Below are 23219 nucleotides of genomic sequence, written 5' to 3' on the forward strand. Positions count from 1 at the left end.
AACTTGTATTCTTTTTTCACTCAAAATGATGCTATAATTTTCATATAGATTATGATTAAAGTTGTATATTGTATCTCTATCTGCTTTGGTTTGTAAAGATCTTTTAAAGCTCACATACACAAGACACAGAGAGGTTTCAAGTTGAACTACTTGCCTTTGGACCGCCTGCGCCGTTTTCCACCAAGGAGTTTAAGCATGTTATCAGTAACATCAGGTGGAGAATCCGCGTCTCCACTGTACTGGTCAGTACTATTATCAGATGTATGAGTCAACCAAGCCAAGGCCTCAACAGCTGCATCTTTCTCAGCGAGCGTTTTGTTCCTCTGAGGCTTCCCAACGAACTGCATCCCTTTGAACTCCACAAGCGCTCTAAACTCGTTCGTCTTCAGATGTTTGGTCTTGTACTTTGGAGGCGAGTGTCCAGCTCTCATTAAAAGCGTCTGAAGGAGACTCTTCGGGTTTGTCCCGTCTTTGGAGAGTTTGTTGTTCTCTCCTGCTAATTGCGGTTGGCTTGGCCTCTTTGTGTCGCGGCCGAATACGAATCTCCCTTCGCATTGGTCTCCAGCGACGAGTTCTTGAACTGCAAGCATCAGGTACTTGCCTTCTTTGTGGATGTCCACGCTTGGATCTTCAAGCTGCATATTAAGAAAATACTTACGGTGTTACAAACTACAGTTCGCGCTTTCTTTCATTTTAAAGTTGAAAATTAAAACTCGCCTTCTTCTGAAGAAGCTTGTTGAGTTCTTCCTTCAGCTTCACGTAGGAGTCTGCCAAATTTGGATCCATGAAGAAGTCAATGTACCCGTCAAGCATTTTTAGATGTCCCACCTGTACTCCGGTGCTCAGTGCACCACCAAAAAGGATCAAACTGGAATCAGGGACACCGGTGGAGTCTCTTATGAGCACTGCATTGACCTTCACTTTCTCTCCAAAGACTAGCCAAGGGTATGGAATCGTCGGGAACCTCGAATTAACAGAGTTCTGAAATATAGAAACAGTCAACGAACCATTTAAATAAACAATGGCAGTAACAAGAAACTCAGGACTGAAGAAACTCACCGCATATAGTGATACTTGGCCATCATCCATTGTCTTGAACGACATGGAAGTCTCTCTATGCTGCACAAAAGAAAAGGACAACGCTGTAATATCTCAAAATCCTGTAACAGAAGCAAAAAGGAGACACATGGTTTTACTTGTAGACTTTACCACAACAGATGCTATCCCGGGGAATAAGCCAGAGCAAATGACAGCGCGAACAAGAGACTGATTGTGACTCAGCTTGTTGTTGAGAGCTGAATCATCGTGTACTAAGCCAGCTTCTTTCAGGATATAGTTGAACTGCTTCCTCAGAGAATGTATCGCCTGAAGCGTCTGAGCTGACAGAAAGTTCCTCCAACAGTACTCATAAGCCGATCCTTCTCTTTCAGCATTTTTCCACCCTTCGAAGGCACGAACTAGTGCCATATGGTCACTGTAGTCTTTAGCTGAGAATCTCAACTTGGCTGATAAAGCTAACTAAAATAAAACAAGGAATCATCAGATCATCAACCAATCAGTACTTTATGATAAGAAAAAGAACTTTCATCCATGAAACTTTATACTTACGTCCTTTTTCTCTTGAGGTAGAAGGAAAGGATCTCTGACACTGAGCCCTGATACAATTGTCAGGATAGGATCAAAGCAGTGGAAGATGGCACCCATTATGAGCATTTTCCCCAGCTTGGGATCAACTGGAAGAATCGATAAGAGTTTTCCTATTTGGAACAAATCAAAAAGAAAGCAAGCAGGAACGTCAGTCATGATAGATGGATGGGTGGATCAGAATAGGTTGAAACATGTGGACAGGACTTAGAACACAAACCAAGATCCGTCAGATTTTCTTTCTCATCCAGTGCTCCAATCATTTTCAGGAATCCAATAGCATTTTGAACCTGACATAAAATTTACAGTTATTTGGACTTATCTTGATCCATAAGGGTCATATCTTCTATGTGCAACGATTCTAAAAGTTGTCACTAGTAACAATACAACTGGCGAGATCCAGAAAGGCATATTTATCTGTCACTTACGGTCAAAGGCTCCGGAGCCTGAAGTGCAGCTGACAAGAACCCGGCAATGCTTTCAACCTGAAGACTTTTAATTTGCAGGCAGAGAGAGTTCAAAGGAGTTCTCAGAAGTTCAGGAAGTTGATACTCCGAAAAAGCTTCATACACGCATTTGGGGTACAGGTGATAGCATTCTCCCGGAAGCAGACGACCAGCTCTGCCCCTTCTCTGAAGACCAAACAGGAGGAAACGTTGGGCATATTAGATGAGTGAAAGCTTTAGAGCTATTTTAGAAAAAAAGCATCAGAAAGAAATGTTTCTGAAAATTTCAGCAAAAGTGATCATGTAATGAAATCATCTGAAAGAGTAAATGTTGTGAATGCAAGTGCAAGAACAATGAAACGAAGAAGCTTAATGAATTCACCTGTCTAGCAGAAGCTTGAGATATCCATGAGGGTAGCAAACAAGGCGTATTGTTCAAAGCATCATAGGTGGTCTCTTTTGCCTTTCCACAGTCAACCACAAAAACTACATCGTTTATTGTAATACTAGCTTCTGCCATGTTTGTAGCAAGTACAATTTTGCGAATATTAGGAGGTGCTCTCTCGAAAATGAGTCTCTACAGAAACATCAAAGAAGATATATAAAGATAGGAAGCATGAATCTATGAATCACGACTCAAATCGACGCATGAGGAGTTAAGTTTACCTGTTCAGCAGTTGCCATTGAACCGTGGCACATCAACAGCAAGACTCTATTGGGATCACCGAGGAGAGGATGTGCTTTGATTTGGTCCCTCAGGGAGCTAATATCATCCCATCCTGTCAAAAACACTAGTACAGCTCCCGGGCGTTCTTTGCGGCATATGTGACAGAGAACGGCCTCAATAAGATTAAATCCTACGCAATCAGGCATCCAAGACGAGAGTGAATCACGAGTCCTAGAGCTATAACTTTCAAAAGTTGACTTGCTAAGAGCTTCCTGCAAGTTTGAAAAATAAAAGATTGGCGAATACAGCCTATGTAAGATTTGGTCTACTCATCAAACAAGCCAAGTACCTCAACAAGAGAAGTGATCTGGTTTTTCCTTTTGCGTGGCATCAACTGCTTTTGCGTTTTCCAAGTCTTTTCTTGGCCATAATCATCAACTTGGTTGAAAGAGGTCAACTTATATCCCGTCATTTCGAGTACATCCTCCAGAAAATGTGCCTTCACTGGATGTGTGAAGCCCTGAAAAGAAACTGTAAGTTCAGAGAAATAAAATTAAATAAGGAAAGCGTGAGGAAGAGGAGAAGTTGTTAACTGGAATGTGAATTGTAGGCGCTCCTCCAAAATAGTTAGAAAAGAGTTCAGCATTCAAAGTGGCACTCATGAGAACCAATCTCAGATCCGGACGCCGTGGAAGAAGCTCCTTCAACACTATTATCAAGAAATCTGCAACCATAGAAGAGCGAGAGGCATAAACAATTGTGAGACTCAACTGACAGAAACCTAAACATATAGAGTATGTACCTTCGTTCATTCCCCTTTCGTGAATCTCGTCAACAAAAACATGTGTTATGCCATTCAAATTGCGATCACTAAGGAGACGTCTGAGTAGAATACCACTTGTACAAAACAGAAGTTGAGTATTCTTTCCTCTCATTCCTTCTAGACGAACTTTAAACCCAACCTACCAAAAGTTATATGTTAGTATTGATCCGAGTAAATGAAACAACCTTCAAATTGGTGTGTCCATATGAAAGTTAAGCATCTTGGCTTACCGTTTCACCAAGAGGTTCTCCTCTCTCAGCAGACACTCTTTCTGCAACTGCCATGGCAGATATCCTCCGAGGTTGTGTACAAATGATGTTGCAGAACGCTCCTCGACCAGACTCTATCTCCGATTCCAAAATGTACTGTGGCAGTTGAGTTGTCTTACCACACCCAGTCTCCCCAGATACCACTATTACCTGTCATGATTCATGCAGAAAGTAAGAGATACATTCATTTTAGCAGTAATGCAAAGGCTATCATCTCTAGAAGTTCACCTGGTTCCGAGCAATAGCTTGAAGAAGTCTTTCCTTGTCCTTGAATGAAGGCAAAGATTTCCGGAATTCCAGCATTGTACGCCCCTCAGGTGATTCCTATTATTCAACCAAACGTATTTGAATGTGATGAGATACGAGGGACATAGGTAAAGATGATGATTCAGTAATATACCTGCCAGGCTCTCTGCATATTGCGCATCCGCATACTCCTCCTCTGAAGCACCTTCTCCATAACAGAACCATCGAGAAACGCATCAGAGCTTTCATCAGGAAGCTCTTCAGTCTGCTTAGGAGGCTGAGAATCAGCTTCACTTTCATTAGCCTTTCCTGAGTTCAGCTGCTGTCTATCAAGGTGTTCCTGGAGTAGTCCCTCTACCCTTCTCTGCAAACTCAAAGGAAGTACCACCTGTACAATGACATGCACTACAACTTCAGCAGCAGATCAAAACTACAAAAAAAAAGAGCTTTATGGTTTTCACTTCTTACCTCCCGTTGTGGTCGCTTATCATCCAAATCTGGCCTGTAGTTGGGAAGAGGAACCTTGCTTGCAACAACCACTTTTCCATAGATCTCACTTTTCCAAAGAAACAAGGGTTTAGATCAGCACATAGTAGATGAAAAGTAATAGACAACATCTGTTTTGTATACCTGTAGAGTCCCATTCTCTTGGCAAGATTTGAGATCTGCTCATAATCCCTTCGGTCTCTTTTGTCTCTAGAAACAATCTCTCGTTCGCTATCATTAGCCAACAGAATCCCTAACTTCCATTTCCACTCATCAACATTGGCCACAGAAGATGAAGCCTATAAAATTCAAAGAGTTAAAAAAAAAAAGATTAAACAGAAACTAATCAAGATCTCTCATTTGCTTTAGTCATTCATCCTAACAAAGACTTAAAGTTCCCATTTTGATCTGAACAAGAAACAGAACAATCATAACTGTCTAAACCAAAATGTCTAAAAAGCTCGAACCTTTCATTATTAATCTAAACACACGAACCTTATGTTCCTCGAATTCACACTCGTACTCATCATCAGAGAACTGTTCCGCAGTGTACCCGATGAAACGACGACGTATCTGGCCGTATGACAAACCTTTGACAACATCACCACTAGAGATCGGAGCACCAACGATATGATAAGACCTGCATAAAGATGGGTTTCTCGGTAGAGAGCGAGTGGGGAGCTTGGTGGCCTGCCACAGGAAGAAGCTTATTCGTTTGGTGAAACGCATTCTAGAAATCGAATTGGACGATGAGGCATGGTTCTCTCAACCTCGCCGTCTTCAATTCGCTTGCTTTTCAGGCAAAGGAGGTTACTTTCTGCTTGGCTTAGTTCTCAACTCAAATGGGTTCTTCTCTCCCAGACAGAGATTGTTGGGTCTCTCTCACTTCGGATCTAGTTTCTATGGGTTTAGGGTTTATGGACTTTGTTGTTCTTGTCTGTCTTAACGAGTTTTTTATTATTATTATTTTTGTTTCACAGAAAAATATAGAATTATCACCTACTATATCAACTATTGGTTCTAAAATTTAGGAATGATTAGAAAAATTAATCTCTGTCTAATCAAAAATATAAAAAATTATACTAGTATTTATATTGTAAATAAATTATATAAATAATACTAATTTAGTTTTTTTTGGCAACCTCTAATTTAGTTATATTGCAAAAATTAGTATTTTTTTGTTATTTCATAATCACTTATCAGGTTATTATACCACTATCTCATTTTCTCAAAAACCATGTGGAAGCACATTTAAATCAACACCATAAATATTGTATATTTTTGAATCTGCTTTTCTGCTAATGTATATGTTATAAATATGGCATCATCAAACTTTATTAGATTTTTGGAATATCACATTTTACAAAGTATAAGAGCTTTATACACAACTTCGTTTAAGACCATATCATTCTCATTCTGGTCTGTAAGAAACGTAAGCTCCTAGGGCAAAGATAACAAAGGCAGACACTCCTACATTCATCATCAACTTCTTCTCTTCACTTGTTATTTCTCTTCCCCTTATTTTCTCCATTATTCCTTTTCCTGTTTTATTTTCTTCCAGAACCGAGTCACTTAGTTTTTCTTTCATCTTCTCTTTTCTTACAAATTCATCCATAGATTTCTTATCCTGGATCTTCTTCTCTAGTGCAGCTTCTTCCAACAGCTTCTCATTTGACATAGCTGCTTCTTGAAGCCTCCTTGCTTCAGCCATCTCTTTTGCTTTTGCTTCTTCTTGCAACCTCCTTGCCTCGGCCTTCTCTTTTGCTATAGCTTCTGCTTGAAGCCTCCTTGCTTCATCCATCTCTTTTGCTTTTGCTTCTTCTTGCAACCTCCTTGCCTCGGCCTTCTCTTTTGCTACAACTTCTTCTTGAAGCCTCCTTGCCTCAGCCATCTCTTTTGCTTTTGCTTCTTCTTGCAACCTCCTTGCCTCAGCCTTCTCTTTTGCTATAGCTGCTTCTTGCACCCTCCTTGCCTCAGCCTTCTCTTTTGCTATAGCTTCTTCTTGCAGCTTCTTTGCCTCAGCCATCTCTTTTGCTTTAGCTTCTTCTTGAAGCTTCCTAAGTATTCCCTCTTTCTCTTCCAAAAGCTTCTTCTTCTTCTCAGCCTCTGCTTCCTTCGCTTTCCTAGTAGATTCCTCCAACAACCTCTTCTCCTCTAGCTTCTCCACCTTATCAGCCATAGTTTTAGAAGTTTCTGGAAGATTAGGCATCTTTGTAATCGTCTCCTTAGGCATGGTGATTGTTAACGTGTTGTTATTGAAGCTCCCATGGATCTTATTTGCTAGACAATTCTGAGGAACATTGAATACTTTGTTGAAACGGCTCCATTTCCGACCAGCCAGGGGACGTTCTCCGGTGACTCTTATCATCGTCGAGGCGTGCACATACATTACCTTTATTTGCTCCTTTGTAAAACCTTTAAAAAACAATTCACATCAGAACCATACCATTACAACTAGTTAAATATAAGTAGTTATTTTGTATTCCAACCTGGAAGATCAATGGTGAATAGAATGGCTTCAGGTTGGTCTTTCCAATCAGATTTAGGGACAAAATCTTTATACTGAACCTCTAAGCCTGTTCCTCTCGGTTGCTGTCTTGCTGCCATTAATTAACTTTCTGAATTGGTTGTTTTGTCTGAGAGCTTTGAGCATATCCATTAGGGTTTATTCCTCTGCATTTAAATAAGACCTCAATCTCTACAATACTTGGCCATTTTCTCATGCATTATGCAATTGATATTACCTAGTTTTGAGGCCATGTCTTCATCCAAAATCTCTTCTTTCGTCTCAGATCATCATCATTTGTTCTCTAACAAAGAAAGCATAATATGTTTGCTTTCTTTACAAGTTTATATCTTGTGTTCCCCAATAACATCAGTTAAGGAGATGTACCATTAGCGTTCACTACGTTCAATATAAAGAATATATAGTTTTAAAGCAGAGAATTGTCCTTACTCTTGAGTTTAAATAGAAGAACTTATATGTTCCAGGTTGCAATAACACCCATAACATGATACATTAATTGATTGATTGGTGACTAAAAATTAAGCATGGATAGAGAAATTGAGATATGCATTAGGACGAGCAAAGACTTAAACACACACAAAACAAGAGTAGTTTCAACAGAAAAATACTATTTGAATGTTTAGATATTCATTAATGGAAATTCATCATACTAAATTTAGTCACAGAATATTTAATATATTTAATTATTTCAAAATTAAAATAACTATTTTTTTTTCAAAAATATTCTGTTTCTATAAAATCTTTAAATGTCCTTTATTTTAGACCTAAATGTCTATTTAATTTTTACTAAGAACATGTTATAATTTTCTTATCAATTAAATATTTTCATCAGAATTATTATAAATAAATACTTTACAAAATTTTGTAATATATATTTTAGCAACCTATATAATGTATTTATAAAAGTGATATTATTAACATATCATGTTTTTAAAAAATAAAGTTTATCTAAAGTTGCGTTTTAAAAATGTAGGTTAGAATCTAGTATCAAAATCAAAGAGGAAATCTCCTTCCATTCAAGTAAAAAGAACAAAACACCAAACTTCATTACCACCAAGTACAGATTCCCACCATATTTAAAAGAAGTTTTTTTTTTTAACGTTGATTTATTCCGGGACTTGAAACCTGGATTTCCTGTAATCTGCAATAAATTGCATAGTCTGGGATTCGAACCCCAGACCTGGGTGTAGAAGCCTTTAAACCTTAACCAATAGGCTACGGTGCATATTTAAAAGAAGTTTTGTACAGAATGATTCTCCTAATGTATATGTTAATCTCTAGCATCTTTTTGTGCCAATGTAAATATGACATCACCAAACTTTATTAAAATTCAGAATGTATATCACAGTTCTAAAATATAAGAACAACCGCGAAGATAAACATAAAAAAATAAGAAACGTTAGCTCCAAGAACAACCATTCCTATATAAAACAACCATCAACTTATTTTCCATTATCTCTTTTCATGTCTTCTCTTTTCTTCTTCCCCAAGTAACCTAGTTTTTCTTCTGCTGATTTTCACGTCCTCGCTTGCTCCCCCAGATACATGTTTGGTCCCAGCACCATGATCGCATTTTGTATAGTCCAGTTTTCGAGGCTTTCTCCAGTTCTGAAGGCTTCCTGTCTTTTGCCGGCATTAGTATCTTCTCTTTTCTTACAGATTCAACCACAGACTTGTTCTTCTGGATCTTATTCTCTAGTGCAGCTTCTTCTACAAGCTTCTCTTTTGTTGTAGCTTCTTCTTGGACCTTCCTCGCCTCAGCTTTCTCTTTTTCAATAGCTTCTTCTTGAAGTCTCCTCGCCTCAGCCATCTCTTTTGTTTTAGTTGCTTGTTCAAGTTTTCTTGCCTCGACCATCTCTTTTGCTCTAGTTTCTTCTTGAAGCCTCTTTGCCTCAGCTCTCTCTTGAAGCTTCTTCGCCGTAGCCATTTCTTTTGCTTTTGCTTCTTCTTGAAGCCTTTTTGCCTCGGCCATCTCTTTTGCGTTAGCTTCTTCTTGAAGCCTTCTTGCTTCAGCTCTCTGTTTTGCTATAATTGCTCCTTGAAGCTTCCTCGCCTCAGCCATCTCTTTTGCTTTAGCTGCTTCTTGAAGCTTCCTTGCATCGGCCCTCTCTTTTGCTATAGTTTCTTCTTGGAGCTTTCTTTCTTCAGCCATTTCTTTTGCTTTTGCCTCTTGAAGTTTCTTTGCCTCAGCAATCTCATTTTCTTTAGCTATTTCTTGCAGCCTCCTTGCCTCAGCTTTCTCTTCTTCTATAGATTTTTCTAGAAGCCTCCTTGCCTCAGCCATCTCTTTTGCTATAGCTGCTTCTTGAAGCTTCCTTACCTCAGCTTTCTCTTCTGCTATAGCTTCTTCTAGAAATTTCCTTGCCTCAGCCAACTCTTTTGCGATAGCTGCTTCTTGAAGCTTCCTCGCCTCAGCCATCTCTTTTATATTTGCTTCTTCTTGAAGCTTCTTTGCCTCGGCCCTCTCTTTTGCTATAGCTTCTTCTTGAAGCCTCATTGATTCAACCATCTCTTTTGCTTCTTCTTGAAGCTTCCTTGCCTCAACCTCTTTTGCTTTAGCTTCTTCTTGCAGCTTCTTAAGTATGCTCTCTTTCTCTTCCAGAAGCTTCTTCTTCTTCTCAGCTTCTTCTTCCTCTTTTTTCCTTTTAGATTCTTCCAACAACCTCTTCTCCTCTAGCTTCTCGACCTTCTCAACCTTCTCAGCCACAGTCTTATAAGTTTCCCAAAGATTAGGCATCTCTATAATCGTTTTCTTAGGCATGGTGATGGTGAGGGAGTTGTTATTGAAAGTTCCATAGATCTTATCTACAAGACAGTTATGTGGAACAGAAAAAACTTCGTTGAAACGGCTCCATCTTCGTGGACCAGCCAGGGGACGTTCTCCTGTGACTCTTAACGTATTCGAGGTTTGCACATATGTGCTCTTTATTTGCTCCTTTGTAAAACCTTAAAAAAAAAAAAACAGTTCACATCAGAACCATACCACCACAACTAGTCAAATATATATATATGTATACCAACCTGGAAGATCAATGATGACAAGAATGGCTTCACGTTCATCTTTCCAACCATATTTGGGGACAAAATCCACATAATGAACCTCCAAGCCTGTTCCTCTCGGTTGCTGTCTTGCTGCCGTTAATGGAAATTTCTCTTTTGCTTTTGCTTCTTCTTGAAGCTTCCTTTCCTCAGCCTTCTCTTTTGCTTTAGCTTCTTCTTGAAGCCTTTTTGCCTCAGCCTTCTCTTTTGCTTTAGCTTCTTCTTGCAGCTTCCTAAGTATTCTCTCTTTCTCTTCCAGAAGCTTCTTCTTCTTCTCAACCTCTTCTTCCTTTTCTTTCCTTCTAGATTCTTCCAACAACCTCTTCTCGTCTAGCTTCTCAACCTTCTGAACCATAGTTTTAGAAGCTTCTGGAAGATCAGGCATCTTCGTAACCGTCTCCTTAGGCATGGTGATGGTGAGGGAGTTGTTATTGAAGTTCCCATGGATCTTATTTACAAGACAGTTATGTGGAACAGTGAAAACTTCGTTGAAACGGCTCCATCTTCGTGGACCAGCCAGGGGACGTTCTCCTGTGACTCTTAACGTATTCGAGGTGTGCACATATGTGCTCTTTATTTGCTCCTTTGTAAAACCTTAAAAAAAAAAAACAGTTCACATCAGAACCATACCACCACAACTAGTCAAATATATATATGTATACCAACCTGGAAGATCAATGATGAGAAGAGTGGCTTCACGTTCATCTTTCCAACCATATTTGGGGACAAAATCCAGATACTGAACCTCCAAGCCTGTTCCTCTCGGTTCCTGTCTTGCTGCCGTTAATGGAAATTTCTCTTTTGCTTTTGCTTCTTCTTGAAACTTCCTTCTCTCAGCCATCTCTTTTGTTTTAGCTTCTTCTTGCAGCTTCCTAAGTATTGCCTCTCTCTCTTCATGAAGCTTCTTTTTCTTCTCAGCCTCTTCTTCCTTTGCTTTCCTTATAGATTCTTCCAAGAACCTTTTCTCCTCTAGCTTCTCCACTTTCTCATCCCCAGTTTTAGGAGCTTCTGGAAGATCAGGCATCTTCCTAATCGTCTTCTTAGGCATGGTGATGGTGAGGGAGTTGTTATTGAAAGTTCCATAGATCTTATCTACAAGACAGTTAGGTGGAACAGAAAAAACTTCGTTGAAACGGCTCCATCTTCGTGGACCAGCCAGGGGACGTTCTCCTGTGACTTTTAACATCTTCGAGGTGTGCACATACGTTACCTTTATTTGCTCCTTTGTAAAACCTTTTTAGAGAAAAAAAACAGTTTCACATCAGAAACATACCACCAAAACTAGTCAAATATATATATGTATACCAACCTGGAAGATCTTTTTTTTTTTTGAACAACTGAATATATTAGAACTTAAAAACTGAAACAAATGAAGGTTTAGACCCAAAGGCTAGCCCATAACAAAGCAAGAAGGAAACGGATGGGCCTTAAGGGCCACTTTAGCTAGATAGTCTGCCTCTCTGTTCTGGGAACGGGAGATATGCAGAAATTGGATGCGATCAAAGTTTGCTGAGAGATGCTTGATATCCTGAAGAACACCATAGATCTCCTTGATCTGACTTTGGGTTGAGATTGCTCTGATGAGCGTTGCGCAATCGGAGTGAAACGAAACTGACTTCTTCCCTAGACTTAGGGCTTCTTTGATTCCTTGTCTGAGCGCCAGCGATTCCGCCATGAGGGGGGAAGCCACATTGTCTATGATCTGGGATCCTGGAGGAGAGTTGGTCCCTAGATCGTTGGTGAAATGCCAAGCGATACCTGCTCGGTTGGAGGAGGCATCCCACGCTGCGTCTACGAAGCAAGAGGGGTATGATTGGATTCCTGGTATTTGTCGTCGGCTTGGAGCTTGGGGGAATACTTGGTTTCTCTTCAATTGATCGGTGCTCTGAGCTAGGTCCCATTCAAGTGCAGCTGCAAGCCCTTTTGTCGCTATTTCGAGTGGTTGAGCCGTTTTATCATCGAAAATCAGCTTGTTTCTTGCCGTCCATAGTGACCAGCAGATCCACGGGAGCACTGGTGATCTGATGCCTGTAGGAGGGAGACAGAGGGCGCTTCGGAATTGCCCCATATAGGATTCAAAAGTCTCTGCATCAGCTAGGTGAACTGATGAGTTGAGAGGAATGTGGCGCCATACTTCTTTGGCAAAGGGGCACTGGAAGAATATATGGGTAGCTGATTCCTCTTTCTTACAGCGGGGGCAAGCAGCAGCATTGATCATACCTCGACGTTGGAGTTCTGATCCTAGAGGTAAAGCTCCCTGTATAATCGACCATAAGAAAAGCTTAAGTTTTGGCGCTGTTTTGATTGACCACACATCTTTCAGCCAGTCGAATTCCAGGTTAGGAGGAGGATTTGAGGTTCTCTGTTGCAGGTGTGTGTGTGCATTGAGCTGGGTTTTAGAGTTGTAACCCGACTTAGTGGAGTAGACACCAGACTCAAGGGGGAGCCACACGTAAATATCCTCTGCACCTTCCTTGCTTGGCTTAAGACACTGGATCTGCTTTGTAAAGTCTGGTAAGAACTTATCGATCTTATCCTTGTTCCACTGAAGGTCATCCGTTAGTAGATCAGAAACTCTGAGGTCCAGTCCCGCCTCTTGTACTGGTCCATAGGGCTTTAATGGGGCTTGGAGTGAGATCCACGGATCCTTCCAGAGTCTAGTGTTCTGACCATTGCCAATTGCTCTTCCTAGGTGTTCTTGGAGTAGGTCTCTACCGTGCAAAATGCTCCTCCATCCATGCGAGCAAACTGCTGGGGTCTGTACATCCAGGAAGCTTTTCTTATGGCAATACTTCCCGGTGAGTACTCTAGCTAGAAGGCAGTGTGGTGATGTTAATATTCTCCAAGCTACTTTTGCAAGTAACGCTTGATTAAACCGTTGGATATCTCGCAACCCAAGACCTCCTGCCTTTTTTGGTCGTGTAAGTTTTCCCCATGCTACCCAGCACATGTTCTTCTTGTCAGGAGATTTGTCCCACCAGAAACGCGTTAATGATGATTGGATTCTGTTGCAGAGGCTCTGGGGTAGTATGAAGCAAGACATTGCATAGGTTGGGATAGCTGTAAGGACCGCTTTGAGCATGGTGAGCTTGCCTGCTCTCGAGAGGAAGCGTGTTGACCAGTTCGCAGCTCTCTGTCGGATTCTATCAACTATCGAGGTAAATAAATCCTTCTTTTTTCTTCCGAAATGCTCTGGTAGGCCTAGATATTTACCCATCCCACCCTCCTTTTGGATCCCCAATAAGTCTTTTGCTGCTTGTTTTACCTCAGGGGGTGTTTTTGATGAGAAGTTGATTGCAGATTTGGCAATATTAACCTTTTGACCTGATACACTTTCATAATCTCGCAGTATCCGTAGTAAGGCTAGGCAGCTTTCTGAAGTTGAGTTGCAGAAAATCATTGTATCGTCAGCAAAAAGTAGATGATTGACTCGGGGGCAGCCTCTAGCAACTCGAACTCCCCGCATTGATCCTTCTAACTCCGCTTTTCTGCAAAGGCCTGAGAGGACCTCTCCGCATAGGATGAACAAGTACGGCGAGATCGGATCTCCTTGCCTGATTCCACGGTGAGGTTTGACCAGACCATAGACTGAATCATTTATCAGATAGGAGTAGGAAACCGATGTGATACACTGCATGATCCAATTGATCCATTTTTCATGAAAACCTAGGCGTTTCATTACTTGAGCTATGAACTCCCATTCCACTCTGTCGTAGGCCTTTGACATATCCATCTTGACTGCCATTGCACACTGTTTTTTAGCTTGTGAAGTCTTGAGAAATTGCAGTACCTCATGCGTAATTAGAACATTATCTGTTATTGCCCTTCCAGGAATAAAAGCGGATTGGTTCTCTGAGATTATGGAGCAAAGTATGGGTTTCAGGCGCAAGGATAGGAGCTTAGAGATGACTTTATAGTACACATTGCACAAAGCTATAGGTCGGTATTCATCCACTCTTTTCGCTCCTAATGTCTTAGGGATCAGCCTAACATGAGTCACATTCAATGTTGGTGACAATACGCCCGTGGAGAAGAACTCTTGGATCTCAGTGATGATCGATTGGCCGATGGTCTCCCAATTTGAGTGGAAGAAACTTGCTGAGAACCCGTCAGGCCCGGGAGCCTTATCTGCGTGGATTGCAAAGAGTGCTTCTTTTATTTCAGCCGGTGATGGGTCTCTGGTAAGCAGCTCGTTCCATTCCTGAGTTACACAGGGCTTGAGCGCTTGGGAGATCGTTGAAGAAATTTCTCCTCTTTGATTTGCAGTGAAGAGGTTGTCATAGTAGGAACAGACTAACGCTGAGATTTGGTCTTCTTCATAGACAGGTATGCCATCCTTATTCTCCATAACCGTTAGCCTGTTTCTTGCCTTTCGCGTCTTTGTCACTGCATGGAAATAGCCAGAGTTTGAGTCTCCTAGAGTTAGCCAAAGAAGTCGACTTCTCTGTTTCCAGTATGCTTCTTCTGAATTATAAGCTTTTAGGATGAGTTTATTGATATCTTGGATCCTGTCCTCATCTGGGTCGTCCTTAGTCATCTGATCATCAAGCTCTACTCGTAGATTCTCAATGGTTTGTTTGCTATTTTCCTGGAACAGCTTGCACCATTTACAAATTGCTCTGCGGACTAAGACGAGTCTAGCCTCTACTCCAAGGTAAGTACAGTTTTGCCAGATCTCCGCTACCAATTCTTTAATCTCTTTTTGATCTTTTAGGCGTCTGTCATAGCGGAATAAGTTATGGCCTTTCTTTCTTGTTGTATCCAGGTAGGAGAGGATAGGGCGGTGATCAGATCCCTCGAATTTAAGATATTGACAGCGGCAGGAGGGGAAGAGCTCCATCCATTCTGGGTTGCTCATAGCTCTGTCGAGGCGACATCTAACAAGGTGTGCACCTCTTTTACCCCTCCAAGAGAAAGGGTTACCAGAATGTTTGAGATCAAACAGGTCATTTTCAGATAGGAATGTTCTGAAGGCTCCAAAGGTGCCTTCTGCTCTCTCTGGTCCTCCTTTTTTCTCACTATTATCTTGCAGTTCATTGAAATCCCCTGTTAAGAACCAAGGTTCCTTTAGGTTAGCATGTAGAGTAGTTAGCTCGTTCCAGACTGCATTACGTTTTGTGTGATCAGGTTCTCCGTAAAGAAAGGTAGTCAGGAAGCTCTTTCCTTTGGAACTGATTCTCGTTTCAATGAAGTTGTCTGTCGTAGAAAGGACAGTAAGATCAATGTCTTTTTTCCAACTGAGAATCAGACCACCACCGCCGGGGCTATGGGGGGGAACTATGCAGTTATTTTCCTCTTTCAGCCAGGGGAGTTCCTTCCTAATCATCTCTTCTGAGTTCTTTGTTTCCATTAGGAACACTATGTCAGGAGACTTCCTTTTCCGAAGCTCCTTCAGACGCTGGACTGTTATGGGGTTCCCCAACCCACAACAGTTCCAGCTCAGAACGACTAAGGAGCCTGGGGAGGGGGAACCCGAAAATCCATTTTCTTCTTCGACATAGCTGGAATTAGTTGGATAGGTGGGTTCTTTGGGTTCTCTGATGCCTTGTTACCCGACTTTGAAGCTTCCCCGCGAGTACGTCCTTTGTTTGGTACATCATTCTTTTGTTTTTTGTTAGCTCCTGGTGAGTGAAGAATTTGTGATAATCTTCTTTTCTTTGTGCTGGCTCCTCGCAGGACATTAGTTCCGCTTCGTGGTGATCTTGCTTTATGATGTCGCACCGTTCTTTCCCTTACTTTGTTTTGGAAGTCATTAAGAGTTTCTTCCTCCTGCAGCTCAGGGATTAACTGTTGTTGCAGAGGAGATGTTTCCGTCGTCTCAGGGGGGCTAACAATAATTGATCTAATGCGTGCAGGGTGTTCTCTGACTTCTTGCACCCGGAGAGTGTTAATTTGGGCAGGTTCAACACTATAAGGTGGGTCAAAGCCTAGATCTTCTTCTTCTCTTGGGATGGGGGTGAAGATTTGGTCTTGACGTAGTCCCATAAGAGACCCCTCTCCCGGTGGGCTTATTGACTTGATGCCTTGCTCCCAAGGTGAAAGCGGGCGTCTCGGGGTTGTTTCCGAAGCTAGGATTGAAGCTGCTGTCTTTTCCACTAAGCCTGACGCCTCACTGTTAAGGACCCGTTGTCTCCTAGCTGCAGCTTCAGTAGGATCTGAACAGCTAAGGTATTGGAGTGTAACTGCATTAAGATCCTCCAAGACTTGCTCTTTTGATCTAATAGTGACATGGTTATGTCTTGTTTCTTCAGGCGCTAGGTAGTTCTCTCGGCGGCCTTGGGCTTTTAGCAGTGCAGCTGTGGTCTCTTCTACCTGGCCTCTATCATCTCCAAACTTTACTCTCTGCCTTCTGGCTGCTGCCTCTGTGGGGTCTGAGCAGCTCAGGTACAGCATAGTTGCTTCGTGAAGGTCCTTTTGAATTTCCTCTTCAGTTTGTTGTCCCTCTGAGCTTTGGTGGTATTGGAGTTGTAGAGGTTCGGTTCTGGAGTCACGACGCTCCAAATGATTTGAGCTATCTTTTTGTGCTTCAGGGACCGTTACTGTCGTAGGTTTTACTCTCCATTCTTTGAGTTCCCTTTGTGGGAAAGGGGCCCGCTTGTAGTGTTCTCTTATTGCAGCTGGTTCTCTTCTTGTTGTGTAGGAAGGAGATGAGTAGATCACGGGTTCCGGTTCTTTGAGGTTAGAATCTTTCCTCCAAGTTTCTGCTATATCGCTTTTGGACATCATGTTTTTTGTGGGAGGTGGAACTCTTGTTTGTTTTGTAGCGACTCTAGTACCAAAGCTATTGCCATGTCTGTCAACTCTATCTTTGAAAGGCCTAGGGCTTCTGGTTTCTCTGGTCGTAGTCCCCTGCTTTTCTCCCTCACGATGCAATGAGGTGTGATCTTGTTCCATGTTGCTGTAGAGGAGGGGTCTGGCATTAGAAAGATCTCTCTCGCTCATCTCTCTCACCTTTGTTTCCTGGTGCTGAGTTGTAGCTTGGTTATCTCCTGTGAAGCTAGGACAATCTTTCTTGAGATGGGAGAGGGCATTGCAGAGGGAGCAGTGGTTCTCTAGGCGCTCGTATTCCAGATGAATTAAGCTTTCCTCTCCAGAGTCAAACTCGACGATGGATTTTTTAACCAATGGTTTAAGTCCATCGACTAGAACCTGGATTCTCGCCAAGGTTTTTGTGAGCTCATGATTCATGAGTGTTCCCAGATCCTTCCCTATGTCGCGCAGCATATCTTCATGCCAGAAGTGGAGGGGTAGTCCTTTTATTCGGATCCAGAACGGGATCTGCGAGGGGAAAGTCGCTGAGATGACTGGTTCCCATCGTTGGAGTATGACCATCCAGTACGCAAAGTGGTAGGGTCTGTTTTCCAGAACTCGCTTTAGATCTTCTTCTCTTTCAAATCTGAATTGGAAGCAGCCATTTCCCAGATCTGAGCCTGATACTCTCCCTTGTAGTTGCCATTTGCGTGGGAGGGCAGGGATAAGAGCCCAAATTCTCTGTTCCTGAGGGTTAGTGGTTCTTCCAATCAGTGTGAGCGCATTATCTTTGATGAGAGCAGAGTTATCAACGTAGGGCGCCTTGATTCGTTTGATAAGAGGTTCATCTTTCTCTACCAGTTGGTTTTTGCCTTTCTCATCCCATGTCAATCTTCTTGCCATCTTTACTTTTCAGTAATCTGGTGAGACGGAAGTCTTGTTCTGCACGGAAGTGGGGATGTTAGATACCAGCTTGACGTTTCTTGAGTGTATTAGATGCTAGATGCAAAAGAAAGCCGTAGATCTGTGGAGTAAAACTTGTTGAGGCATGAGGTTTGAAAAGATGAGCTTCGTGGAGGATGCTACTTGAGGTAAAGAAGTAGGGTTTTCATCAAAGAGCCATGAAGAAACCGATGAGAACTTTCCGGTTTGAGCAAAGATACGAGTAGTCACTGTCCTGCTTTCAACCGTTGTCTAAAGTCGTCTCTCTTACTTTGGGAATAGTGCCTGGGAGAGTCCTTTCTCACCGAGGCGTATAAAGATGATGTTTGTTGAGTTACCAACCTGGAAGATCAATGGTGAGAAGAATGGCTTTAGGTTGATTTTTCCATTCAGATTTGGGGACAAAATCCTCATGCTGAACACCTAAGCCTGTTCCTCTCGGCTGCTGTCTTGCTGCCATTAACTAAATTTTGTTTTTTCTTTCTGAGCTGGTTGTTTTTGTCCGAGCTTTGAGAATGAATATCCATTATGGTTTATTGCTCTGAATATATTTAAAAAAAAAACTCAATCTACGCAATGCTTAGCCCTTTTCTCTTGCATTATGCAATTGATATTCCTAGTTTTGAGGCAAAAAAAATCTCTTCTTTTGTCTCAGGTCATCCATCATATGTTTATCCTCTTACAAAGAAAGCATAATATGTTTTGCTTTTTCTTTACAAGTTTTATACCTTGTGTTCCCCAATGACCTCAGTTATGGTGATGTACCATTAGTGTCCACAACGTTTTCAATATAAAGATTGTGTAGTTATAGAGCAGAGCTGGAGTTTCAATAGAAGAAACTTTCCAGTTTAAAACATCCAAAAATGTTCCAGGTTTCGCAATAATACACTTACACACATTACATGACACATTGATTGATTGGTGACTAAGAAAATTAAGCACTGTTGGAGAAATTGAAATAATGTCATTAGGACGAGCAAAGTCAAAGATACATTTTAAACATCCAAGACTAGTTCTAAAACAGAGAATCGTCTTAGTTTATAAAGAAGAACTTTCCATTTTAAACATCCAAGAATGTTCCAGGTTGCGACAACACACAGATAACATGGTACATTTCAGGATCTCTTTAGCTAATGCTACAAGAACAAACCTACGCTGCCAAAAGAAACTCTCATGATTAGGTAATAACCGAAAGAATGATCTGATCTTACTCCAAACTTTTGTAGCTTTTCATCTTCTGAAAAACTCGGCTTAGGCTGTAAACAAAAAGTTACCAGAATATGTCAGATTCTCACCATTTTCTCTGGAGAAATCCAAACGGAAGTTTAACTTGTAAATGATGCAGTTTAACTTGTAAATGATGCATACCTTGGGAAGAGAAACAGACAAAGGACTGTGACTAAGCATGGTTTTGTGCTAGCAGCAGAAGCTGACGTTGACCTGTTTGCAACAACAACAAAAAAATAGTTGTTAAAAGGATCTCTTAATCTTTTGTGTCTGAGAGAATAATGCAACGCATGGAACATGAAGCTGTGTAGAGTTTTTTTTTACCTAGCGACAATGCTAGCAACAGACTCAGTTTCAAGACCAGAACCATAAGCAAAGAGCGGGTCATAAGGTGAATCTCCATAGCTCATAGGCAACTGCTCCGTGTTTCTGAACCATGTAACAGGAAGCTTCCCACTGAAGCCATGGTCTCCAAAAAGAGCATCAGTGATACCTTGCCCTTCTGTTCCCGGTAACCAAGCTGCAACCAACGCCTCGATGGAAGCAACGTAAGGTTCCATCACAAGCGGTCTGCCTGAAACGACCACAACCACGCATTTGACAGCCTGACAAGTGGAGGTTACGATGGCTGGACCAGGATCCATCATAGTTAGCTTGTCGCTATCTCCAGCTGTCTCTGCATATGGAGGCTCACCAACGGCAATGATCGCGTAAGAAAAGTTGTTCGACTTGATGAACTCAGCACCTGGATTTTGGCTGAAGACAACTTCAGTGCTTTGATCAACAGCTGATTGTATAGCGCCAAGAATTGTAGTTCCTGAAACAAGATGATAGCTATTGTATTAAGAGCTACTAGAGGTCATTACCCAAGCCGAAGTACCTACCTAAATATGAACCGAAAAAAAAACGAAACTGGATCCAAAGCTATACAAAATTATCTGAACGGGACTTATGAGCTTAATAGTTTGGGGTTCGGTATAACCCGAACCAAAATCTGAATTAGGATTCAAACATATCCAAAATTAGTTAAATATGTTAAGGTGGTTTAACTAATTTTTAATTAGATTTGTGAATAATTTATATATTTTGAATTCATTTTGTCAAATTTTTCAGGTTTAAAAAAAAAAAAATTTAGGACGATTTCAGGTTACAGTCCGGTTGGTTCGGTTAATCCGAACCCGTTAGTAAAACCCGAATGGGACTTATGAGCATAATACCAAAAATCCGAAAATCAACCAAACCGAAACCAACCAAGCCTAGCATAAACAGTCATCATAGTCAAAGATGATAGCACTAGTTACCCCTTGTGTTCTTGTTGCCGCTCAACCCTTGCCAAGTTATGGACCAACCACCACATTGGTAACCTAAATTATCAGCATGAGTACCAGCAACAAGGATCTTTGAAGCCTTCCTTGGAAGTGGGAGCATAGGATTAGTTTTGTTCCCGTTTTTCAGCAGCACAAGAGACTTCCTAACAGCCTCCCTTGCCAAGTCTCTATGTGCCTAATAGAGTTTGAGAACATTAATACTTTGCTCAGGGAATAATAATACTCAAAGCAAGCAACTGACCTGGCTTCCTAGTTCATTTGAAAAGCTGTAATCAGCCAAAGGGTTCTCAAAGAGACCCATGGTGAACTTGACAAGGAGGATTCTGCTGACAGCATCATCAATCCGTGTGATGGGGATTGCTTTGCTCTTCACCAAGGAGAGAAGATCATTGATGAACTCGTTGAAGTTGAAAGGGACCATGACCTGCAATATTATTTCAGATAATGAGTAAAATTTTCTTTATAATCAATGCAAAGAGTGTCTGTGAAGTTTGGAAACACTAAGACCATGTCAATGCCAGCCTGGATTGCAGCTCGGACAGAAGCTGTGTAGTTAGAATGCGGCGGTGATGATATCTTATCAACGCCTTGCCAATCCGAAATAACAAAACCCTGCACACATCACAGACAAGATAAGTTGGAGTTAACCCCTAAAGCACGCCAATGAAGCCATGGATAACCCCTAAAGCACGCCAATGAAGCCATGGATATGGATGAGGAGGAAAAGAGTAAACAGACCTTAAACCTAAGGGTACCTTTCAGATACCCTGTAATGAGCTCAGTATTGGCATGCATCTTCTCACCATTCCAGCTAGAATAAGAAACCATCACAGTGGAAACGCCTTTGTAAATTGCATCAGCGTAAGCAGGCATGTGAATGCTGAGAAGACCGTGTAGATCAGTCACTGTGTTGTTCTCGTTGACTCCTCTGGTTGTCCCACCATCTCCCACATAATGCTTGGCACACGCTGCAACTTTATCCCTATAATCAAAAATTCAAAATGAACATAAGTCTCTCATATCAATCACACTTTAAATTTAGTTGGAAACAGCCTTTTACCTTCCACCAACGAATGGAACTCCGTGGTTATAGTTGGAAGGAGGCTCTCCTTGTAAACCAAGTATGACATCAGTCATGTCTTCCACAACTTTGTGATCCTCGCTGTAGCTCTCATAACACCTACCCCATCTAGGATCTCTACAAACCTTTAAAACAAGCGAGTAAGTAACAACTTTCTAATTAAAAAAACGTCCAAAAGTAAACAATGAAGATAGAAATATTTACTGCAATGCAAGGAGCAAAGGTGTATGGAATCCCAGTGGCTCTGACTTCGACTGCAGTTGCTGCTCCAATCCTCTTTACCAGGTCAGGATCCCTGTGAAAAAAAAAACTCAAATCTATCAGCAGAAGAAACATGCAGAATCAACCAAGTGTTAATTAGCAGCACTTGCCTGGTGGCTCCAAGACCAACATTGTGAGGGAAGATGGTAGCGTTGTAGACATTGTTATGGCCGTGAACGGCATCAATGCCATATATCATAGGAATGCCCAGACGGCTAACAAGAGCTCCCTTTTGATATTCGTTTATCATATCAACCCAATTCTGAGCAGTTGCCTGAGGGAGTGGAGAACTCCCACCACCACTCAATACACTTCCTGTACATAACAAAAAAAAACATCTTTAGTTTTCAAGTGTTCACACTGTACATACACTCAAGTATTTTAAGCATGAATCAAATAAACTAGCCAACCAAATTATCAGACTTTTTTAAAAATATAATTCAAGAAATATGTTTTGTTTTGGGCATACCGATGAAGTAATCTCTCATTACGTTGATAGTGGCAACACTTCTGTCAATCTGAACCATCTGACCAATCTTCTCTTCAAGAGTCATTCTACCCAACAAGTCCACAACTCGATCTGAAACCTTCTGGTTGGGGTCCTTGTACAGCACATACTCTCCCTGCCCATTACAAACCCACACACAACACATCCATAGAAGAATCCCTACGATCCATACAACTTTGCTCATCTTCCCAACAGTGACCAATCCTGGGAGAGAAAAAAAAACAAAACTTAAGATGACAAAAGAGTTTTCATTTCCTTAGCTTCTCAGCAGCAGCCAAACAAGAATCAAATAAAAGCAACTTTTTTCACCAGTGAAAAAAAGAAAGTAAAAAAAAAGCAAGCATTTTTTACTTAAAGAAACAAACTTTTTCTGGATTCACTGTTTGAGTTTCAACAAAGATGAACAAGGCCACTAGTAAAGGATCTTTTTCTCATTTTTCTTACTCATACAAGATTCAAAGCTAAACAAAAGTGAGTAGCAGCTGGATACATGTAAGCAGGAAAGAAGACGCAAGATACCACAGTAGAATGGAGTAAGAAAGAAGAACTTACTGGTGAAGAAGAAGAAGATTACAGCAACACTAGAATAGTAATCTGCAATTAATTTTCAAATTTATAAAAGTGAATAATAAAGTAGTTAACAAACGCTTTCGAAGCAGATTGAGAGTATATAAAAAATGAATGAGTGAGATAGAGAGAGACGTATGATGCAGTTGTTCTCTCTCTCTCTCTCTCTCTTGAAACGTGGGTTGGCTCACGTTTTCCCACAAAACATCTGTTACCTGACGACGAACCAAAGCGACGTCGTTTCTTTATCAAAGTGTCTTCCTTTTCCAGAAAAGAAATCACTTTTATTATCACCGAAAGTATCGTAAATGCTGCCTTTAACTGCAAAAAAAACTCAAGCTTTATAACACAAACTGTAGACACGTGTCAGTCCATCGACAGGGGAGAATCAGATTCCTCTCTAATCGA

The 23219-nt window shown here is 41.2% G+C and overlaps 4 protein-coding genes and 1 long non-coding RNA gene across 28 annotated transcripts; 1 reads left to right on the forward strand and 4 right to left on the reverse strand.

The window, feature by feature from the left end:
- Nucleotides 1–26: 26 nt before the first annotated feature.
- On the reverse strand, nt 27–5310 carry LOC103847246 (DExH-box ATP-dependent RNA helicase DExH3). Its single transcript, XM_009124306.3, has 18 exons — nt 5077–5310; nt 4726–4880; nt 4564–4651; nt 4250–4483; nt 4078–4173; nt 3811–3999; nt 3560–3719; nt 3351–3481; nt 3107–3277; nt 2757–3029; nt 2473–2667; nt 2073–2276; nt 1865–1934; nt 1609–1757; nt 1210–1518; nt 1060–1119; nt 718–981; nt 27–635 (listed from the first exon to the last, which is right to left on the reverse strand). The coding sequence occupies exons 1-18, from the start codon at nt 5308–5310 to the stop codon at nt 147–149; spliced, it is 3471 nt and encodes a 1156-aa protein (XP_009122554.1). The 3' UTR covers nt 27–146.
- A 579-nt stretch (nt 5311–5889) lies between these two features.
- LOC103847247 (inactive protein RESTRICTED TEV MOVEMENT 2) lies at nt 5890–8158 on the reverse strand. Its single transcript, XM_009124307.2, has 2 exons — nt 7071–8158; nt 5890–6996 (listed from the first exon to the last, which is right to left on the reverse strand). Exons 1-2 carry the CDS (start codon nt 7186–7188, stop codon nt 5993–5995), a joined length of 1122 nt encoding a protein of 373 aa, XP_009122555.2. The 5' UTR covers nt 7189–8158; the 3' UTR covers nt 5890–5992.
- Nucleotides 8159–8409: 251 nt separating this feature from the next.
- LOC103847251 (calponin homology domain-containing protein DDB_G0272472) lies at nt 8410–18533 on the reverse strand. Of its 2 annotated transcripts, none has more exons than XM_009124309.3 (4): nt 18182–18533; nt 10814–11380; nt 10130–10741; nt 8410–10054 (listed from the first exon to the last, which is right to left on the reverse strand). In XM_009124309.3, the coding sequence occupies exons 1-4, from the start codon at nt 18297–18299 to the stop codon at nt 8604–8606; spliced, it is 2748 nt and encodes a 915-aa protein (XP_009122557.2). In that variant the 5' UTR covers nt 18300–18533; the 3' UTR covers nt 8410–8603. The 2 variants fall into 2 exon arrangements, with proteins under 2 accessions (XP_009122557.2, XP_033138161.1); XM_033282270.1 differs by having other exon boundaries at nt 10814–11456.
- Nucleotides 12154–18164, forward strand: LOC108870109. Of its 22 annotated transcripts, none has more exons than XR_004452564.1 (15): nt 12154–12394; nt 12471–12661; nt 12840–13068; nt 13162–13305; nt 13497–13712; nt 13979–14328; nt 14414–14473; nt 14745–14801; nt 14913–15722; nt 15824–16315; nt 16399–16531; nt 16619–16695; nt 16788–16825; nt 16912–17024; nt 17125–18161. It is a non-coding gene; the product is annotated as an uncharacterized LOC108870109 (long non-coding RNA). The 22 variants fall into 22 exon arrangements; XR_004452559.1 differs by having other exon boundaries at nt 16619–16691; nt 17145–18161; XR_004452563.1 differs by having other exon boundaries at nt 16399–16695; nt 17145–18162.
- Nucleotides 18534–18828: 295 nt separating the features above from the next.
- Nucleotides 18829–23206, reverse strand: LOC103847250 (beta-glucosidase BoGH3B). 2 transcript variants are annotated; one of them, XM_033282273.1, is made up of 13 exons: nt 23027–23206; nt 22797–22838; nt 22206–22448; nt 21847–22051; nt 21680–21770; nt 21455–21600; nt 21133–21376; nt 20902–21006; nt 20636–20818; nt 20368–20569; nt 19391–19883; nt 19208–19279; nt 18829–19095 (listed from the first exon to the last, which is right to left on the reverse strand). In XM_033282273.1, the coding sequence occupies exons 3-13, from the start codon at nt 22426–22428 to the stop codon at nt 19047–19049; spliced, it is 2013 nt and encodes a 670-aa protein (XP_033138164.1). In that variant the 5' UTR covers nt 22429–22448; nt 22797–22838; nt 23027–23206; the 3' UTR covers nt 18829–19046. The 2 variants fall into 2 exon arrangements, with proteins under 2 accessions (XP_033138164.1, XP_033138163.1); XM_033282272.1 differs by having other exon boundaries at nt 22947–23176.
- Nucleotides 23207–23219: the final 13 nt, after the last annotated feature.

This window comes from Brassica rapa, chromosome A10 (genome assembly GCF_000309985.2).
Source record: "Brassica rapa cultivar Chiifu-401-42 chromosome A10, CAAS_Brap_v3.01, whole genome shotgun sequence".
NCBI classification, from domain to species: Eukaryota; Viridiplantae; Streptophyta; class Magnoliopsida; order Brassicales; family Brassicaceae; genus Brassica; species Brassica rapa.

Bases quoted from the DNA above. Each gene is read 5' to 3' on its own strand.
- LOC103847246 (XM_009124306.3), bottom strand. From the start codon at position 5,310: ATGCGTTTCACCAAACGAATAAGCTTCTTCCTGTGGCAGGCCACCAAG. The intron at 4,881-5,076 runs GTTCGTGTGTTT...TGAATTTTATAG, and splicing joins GTGAATTCGAGGAACATAAG to GCTTCATCTTCTGTGGCCAA. The intron at 2,668-2,756 runs GTAAACTTAACT...ATGTTTCTGTAG, and splicing joins CAATGGCAACTGCTGAACAG to AGACTCATTTTCGAGAGAGC.
- LOC103847247 (XM_009124307.2), bottom strand. From the start codon at position 7,188: ATGGCAGCAAGACAGCAACCGAGAGGAACAGGCTTAGAGGTTCAGTAT. The intron at 6,997-7,070 runs GTTGGAATACAA...TGTTTTTTAAAG, and splicing joins ATTCACCATTGATCTTCCAG to GTTTTACAAAGGAGCAAATA.
- LOC103847251 (XM_009124309.3), bottom strand. From the start codon at position 18,299: ATGGCAGCAAGACAGCAGCCGAGAGGAACAGGCTTAGGTGTTCAGCAT. The intron at 10,742-10,813 runs GTTGGTATACAT...TTTTTTTTTAAG, and splicing joins TCTCATCATTGATCTTCCAG to GTTTTACAAAGGAGCAAATA. The intron at 10,055-10,129 runs GTTGGTATACAT...TTTTTTTTTAAG, and splicing joins TGTCATCATTGATCTTCCAG to GTTTTACAAAGGAGCAAATA.
- LOC103847250 (XM_033282273.1), bottom strand. From the start codon at position 22,428: ATGAGCAAAGTTGTATGGATCGTAGGGATTCTTCTATGGATGTGTTGT. The intron at 21,771-21,846 runs GCAAGTGCTGCT...TTTTTTTCACAG, and splicing joins GTTGGTCTTGGAGCCACCAG to GGATCCTGACCTGGTAAAGA. The intron at 19,280-19,390 runs GTAAAAAAAAAC...TGTTGCAAACAG, and splicing joins GTTGCTAGCATTGTCGCTAG to GTCAACGTCAGCTTCTGCTG.